This window comes from Carettochelys insculpta, chromosome 5 (assembly GCF_033958435.1).
Source record: "Carettochelys insculpta isolate YL-2023 chromosome 5, ASM3395843v1, whole genome shotgun sequence".
NCBI classification, from domain to species: Eukaryota; Metazoa; Chordata; order Testudines; family Carettochelyidae; genus Carettochelys; species Carettochelys insculpta.
The window spans coordinates 11,720,435-11,726,434 of NC_134141.1; the positions used below are offsets into that span (position 1 = coordinate 11,720,435).

General features: G+C 35.9%; 1 protein-coding gene across 6 annotated transcripts in view; it reads left to right on the top strand.

Moving 5' to 3' along the window:
- The window catches only part of PTBP3 (polypyrimidine tract binding protein 3), an 83,470-nt gene extending 78,172 nt beyond the window's left edge, over window positions 1-5,298 (top strand). For all 6 annotated transcript variants that reach the window (XM_074994676.1, XM_074994674.1, XM_074994678.1 and 3 more), the window contains 2 exons: window positions 882-959; window positions 1,603-5,298. In XM_074994676.1, coding sequence (XP_074850777.1) covers window positions 882-959; window positions 1,603-1,735 — 211 coding nt within the window. In that variant the 3' untranslated portion in view covers window positions 1,736-5,298. The remainder of the gene's footprint in view (window positions 1-881; window positions 960-1,602) is intronic.
- The last annotated feature ends 702 nt before the right edge of the window (window positions 5,299-6,000 follow it).

The window sequence follows — 6,000 nt, forward strand, 5'->3', positions numbered from 1 at the left end:
GCAGGGCAGGTCTTGAGCTGGCCAGGTGGCTGACATGGGCAGTTCTGGTGGCTCGCATAGCGCTCAGGCAGCTGGCCAGCTGGGGCTGCACCAGGCACCTGCAAGGGGCCAAGAAAAAATATTTGTACTTTTTTTAATTTCAAATAACATTTTTATATCAAGTTTTTGTGTTCATTTGAAATTATGTATTGCATTTTTTGTTAAAAGGGGGTTGGATGATAAGGGTAAAGAAGAGGTTGGGGAGGTGTGAAGGTTTCTAAAAAATCTGAAGGGGGGGGTGATGCCAGAAAGTTTGGGAACCACTGGTCTAGACACTTGGTCTACATCTAGATTACAGGGATTTGTCGGCAGAAGCTTTTGTTGGAAGGTATCTTCTGTCGGCACATTGTGGCCAAACTGCCAAGTGGATCACAATAGCAGTCCGCTCCGTCAGCAGAGAGTGGCCAGACTGCCCGGCCGATCTATCAGAAAAACAGCCAACCATATGCACAGCAGACAGGGCTCCCCAGTGTACCAGAAGCCCTGTCTGTCAATGGAGGGCACCCCTAGAATGTCCAGACCGGCTTTCTGACGACAGAGACGACATTCCTCATGGGGATTGGGGTACAGCTGTTGACGACAAAAGTCCTGCATTCTGTCAACTTACTGTTGACAGAACACCTTGGGAATCTGGACACTGTGTGGGTTTTGCTGACAAAACCTCTAGTGTAGACATTGCCTGGGAGACTGAGTCTGCATGGAGTTAAGTTGGTCAAGGTAAAATTTGGGCCTCAGGTTTTACATGGGAAGCTTGAAATGGAAGCTCAGAAGAACAGAGTATAAAATCAATAACAGGATTATATTTAGTATAAGGTTTTTTGGTGCCATTTTTTGTTTTACAGACCTTCAGTTACTGTTGATGACCTGAAGAGCCTTTTTGCAGATACTGGATGTACTGTGAAAGCCTTCAAATTCTTCCAGTAAGTTTTCTCAGAGCATTTAATATTTTTTTCTATAGAAACTTGACTATTAAAGGATAGTGAACTTTTTTAACGTATAGAAAATGTGTACCCAAAGAAATTTTATAGATAAAGGTATAACTACCATAGCATCACTGTATTATGAAGTATAATATAGTATGCAGTTGTTGTTGTTGCCTGGAATTTTTAAGGTGATGGGATATAGATCCCCAAATTAAAATTTAGACAGAGAACTGCAGCATCTTCCCTTTTATTCAAAGAGAGCGCTGATTCCTAAAATCTTATCTGAAAGATGGCATTTGCAGCAGTATAGTGTTCTGAAGCACTATTTGGGGGTATCAGTTGAATACAGATTCAGGGATTTTTGAAAGGCCAACACACAAACTCTCCTTAGAGGCTCGCCAGCCATATGTATCTGTCCTTTTTAGCTTTGAGATGCAACAGGATCATGGAAGAAAGTGGAACCACGGCAGACGTAGAGATTTATTTATTTCTGTCATCTTCATTGCTTGTTCAGATTCTTGTATTATACAGAATTTCAGTGGATAACACCGTGTGTGAAAAACTGTAGCATAAGTTCTGGAGGGTATTAGTGTAATCAAGAATTGCTTAGAATTAATTTTGTTTTTCTGTTGAACTTCAGGAAAGATCGCAAAATGGCTCTCATCCAGTTGGGCTCTGTGGAAGAAGCAATCCAGGCTCTCATTGAACTTCATAATCATGACCTTGGAGAAAACCATCACCTCAGAGTTTCTTTCTCCAAATCTACAATCTGATTTTCTGTGAACTTTCCTATTAAGACTGCATCACAGTTTCAGTAAAACCTTCAGAGAGAGACTGAAACAGCTAAGACCAACTCTGCCTCTTAAAAAAAAGAATATGAAACTCATGCTGAGTTTGATGTTCATGTGTATTCACGTACACAGTAAAGAAACAAGGGATGATCTTTCAATTTTTTTTCTGCTGGTTGTGCGATCATAGGTTTAATATTCCTCCAGAAACAGTCTATTCTATGGAATTAATCTTTAGCAACTATATTTACAACCAAATTCCCTCCTTTGAATTATATTTCAGGAACACTCTTTTAGTTTTTGTTCCAAATTAGTGTTACACAACATTTCAAAGCCACTTTAAAATATGCCATTCAAAGAATGCTTCAGATGAAATACCTAATCTTCTTTTCCTCTTTATGGATTAGACACTAATTTGAATGTGGAAGAGTGCTTGAATTTCCCAGTTAAAAGCAAGCTTAAATAATATTTATTGTTGAACGGTGTATCCATATTTTGGATAACTTTTCTGAATATGTCATGTGTTTAAAAAAAAACTGCAGTTGTTTATAGGCATGAAATTATTGACAGAAAAGGCAGTGCCTTGGTCTCCCCTTGGAGTAAAATAAAATCAAAATAAGATCTTTTGAAATGTGATACCAATGACACTAGAATAATGGAATAAAATCATGGAATGACAGCGTCAGATATTTGGGTTTTTTGATTATGAAATGATGTTGTGTAATATGACTTTGGAGCAATTGAAAGGAGAAAATAGTCCTGATTCAAACAGTTTTTTACATTTCTTTTCAGAAAAAAAGTTTACAGTTTTAAGGAAAATATTCAGGTCTATCATATGGTTTGGCAAATTTTTAAGAAGTTATTTTTGGTAAGGTTGTCTTTAAAAGAAAAATAAATTAAAGTCGGGATTTTTGTACCACTATAATCTCTATTACTTAAATCAGAATTACTGTGTATTTACTTAATTTCTTATTACGTGCCTTATTATGTGCTTATGATACAGTAGCTTAGAGTTTTACCTAAGGTATCTTGAAAACTGTATTGTGGGCTTGGTGAGAGATTTTTTTCTTGTTCTATTAGTTTTTAAATGTTTTCATTGTGATTTTTTAAAAAAAATTTTGAATAAGTAATAGTCTGAATTCAAATTTTTGGTGCTTTGGTGTAGCAATGGGAAGGTGGGAATTAGGGTAACTCAGTGCACATCTTGTAGGCCTCTTAAATTTTACCTGGTTATGGTTAGCTGACACCTATATTTGTAAAAATGAATTTGTGTCTAGATTTTATCTAATTTTTCATAATATTTTGTCTCAGGATGCCTTTTTTTCCCCTTAGTACTGTGTTTATGTACCAAAAGTTGACTTGCTCTCCTTTATAAATATCATAACTTCAATATTGAATGTCCACTTCTGTTTGGAGAACAAGTTGAGAAGCAATTCTTACTAATTTTGTTGAATGTAGGTATGAATTTTAGAGTTATTTCTGTGATTGTGTTACACAATGTTATGGTTTTCTAAAGAAATATCCTTTTCAGAAGTTATGTCCGCTGAAATTTGATGAAGTTTTAAGAGATATTTCTCTCAAACATAAATGGTTGTTTATTTCTGCTTTTATAACTGCTATGAAAGAAGGAAATATGTAATTTTTTTTCTGCTGTAATGGTCTGTGGGACACATTCATCTGTGTTTCTCATTAATCTGTATGTTTCTTTCCCTAATCCCAGTTGAGGATTGGCAGACTGGGAGAATTCTGCAAATTGTAAAGATCCACATTTATATGAGGGTGATGGTCTCTGTAGGAAAAACTGAGTAATTACCCTGACACAGAAGTTAGATAACATTGTTTTAAACATTTCTGCAGAATGATAGGATAAGGAGCAGGGTACTGATTTGCCTTCCTAAATTATAGCTTTTTAGGAAGTACAATTGGCTTTTCAGAATGAAGTTGGCAAAACTCTATACATTTTATTGTAATATAAATGTCATTTGACAGCTGACATCACGTTTGTCTAGATAGTTATGATACTGTGGTTTCACTGAAAGGTTTAATGAGATAGGGGGAATTATGAAGGGTAATTTTTGGCACCTGTGATCATCTCTCTTCACCACCTTCAAATAGCTGGTCCTTTATGGGAAAACGTCAAACTAGTTTCATAATTCAGTTATGTGCGGAATTCCTTGGTTTCATAACAATCTGAAAACAAAAGAATGCATAATGTTGATTTTTCTAGCACAATCTAGCACCTTTCATTTGCAGATAGGTTCTGCTTCAGCAAGGTACTTAATTCACCTTACATCACAAGTAGTTTCACCGATATCAGTGGGACTATTCATACAGCTTTTAGGCATGTGTGCATTGCTGCATTTGGGCAGTAATTAATATGCCTCCCTACTGCACTTATCAGTGACAGCTGCATAATTTATTAAGACTTTGCCCATGTAACGTGGCCAACACATTGTTTTTTCTTTTTGTTTTTTGGTGGTGTTTAAGAATTGCTGCTAAAAGGGAAAGGAATTATACTGCAGATGAATGTAATGGAAGCTGAGAAAAGCAACCTTTTACGTTTTGAGTATTGGCATTGGCATGTATAATATTGAGTGGATGTGTGTGAATACTGTGTGTATAATATGCTATGTGTGTATACAAATATACACAACATGCATTTTAATTTATTGACTGTAACAGAAGATGGGAATGCTTGAACTAATCTAAAAAGATGAGGGATTTTTTTGTGTGATTACAAATGGGGAGAACATGTTTGATTTGTGAACTTAAAAAATGTAGCAAAGCTTAGTATCTGGAAAAAGTCAGTTTTGGACAACTTGCAGTTTCAGTTGTAGGGGTCTACAGATTATAGGTTGGTACAGATATCTGACCTTTAGTTTCTTTAAAAGAAAAAAAATCTGTGGTGGTGGATATTTTGAATCTTCCATATGCCTTTGTTTCATCAGACATTTATCCCGTGTCTTCAGTAATCCACTTTTGCTGATGATCTGTAGTGTGTTATTCCTGCCAACTTACTTTTAATTTTGTTACTTCGTTAAGGATTCTGTCTCCCTGGGAGGATTCTTACATAAGATGCAGACAGCTCACAAATTTCAAAAATAGCATTTTAATGTGTTTGCTTTTAAACTGAGAGTTCTCATTAAAGCTCCATCGGTTTTAATTTGTTTCCTTGTATAACAAAAATAGTCCCTCACTTAGATATTTCTTTGGGGAAAGATCAGGCCAAAACTGAGAGAGTCACTTACACAGCTAAATCCTTAATTTGACAAAGAGCAGCTCTCTCTGTGCAGGCAGGCAATTTGCATAAAAACCTTGTATGAGCAAGGTTTATTAGAGATGATGAGCTTTGGAATATACACTCTGAACTGGAAGATAATTTAAGCCCCACATTTCTAATACAGAATATTCAAATTTAGTTTGTATTGATCATATCCTGAAGACAGGTACCAAAAACATTCAGATACAGATTTTTTTCCCATTTCGATTTAAGCACAAATAAATTGCAGTAAGCAAAAGCCACTCTGTAGGGATTAAGCAGAACAAAACTACTCCCTATCCTCTATTCTTACATTCAGCGTGCTTAGAGTATGTTTTCTGCCAGTCCAAATATTTTTGTAAATTAACTGAAATTCACAGCAACTTCTGCAACTTTTAAAGTTTTCAATTTTTTATGCTTTCTTAATTTGACTGTATCTTGTACCCATGCCCCTTCAACAGCACTCTTCTTTCTGCACTGACACACTGTGAGGTCCATTCTGTACCTACATGTTGAAAGTGTCACCTAACGAGAGTTGCCCATCTGGCATTTCCTGTTCTTCAGATTGAAAAATGTCGATCTGTGTGCAGAAGTAAATTCTTGATGCTGCTGGAAAAGTATACCAGTTTAGTGTCTCGCTGTGTTCCTTCTGCTATACATTTAATTAGTTTGTGTGGAGCTTTCTTGTAAGAGTCTCTTGAGAATTTTTTTTTAAACTTCTGGTATACCTGCTAACATGTACTGCTGTTTTTTAAACTAGAAAGAAAGGAAAAAAGTTACAGCCGTTTTTGTTTGCCTTTACCCTTTGTCTTGGTGTGTTAACAAGAGCAAAGCTGCCAGACTTAAAAACATTCTACTGTTGTGATAAAACACTTGAGATTGCACAGGGCTTTTTCTTTAAATGAACTTCAACTCATGTTGTTTTCTGATGAGCTGTGTGTTGTATACAAGACTGTTTTCAACCTTTTTTCAGAGCAAACTGTAACAATTT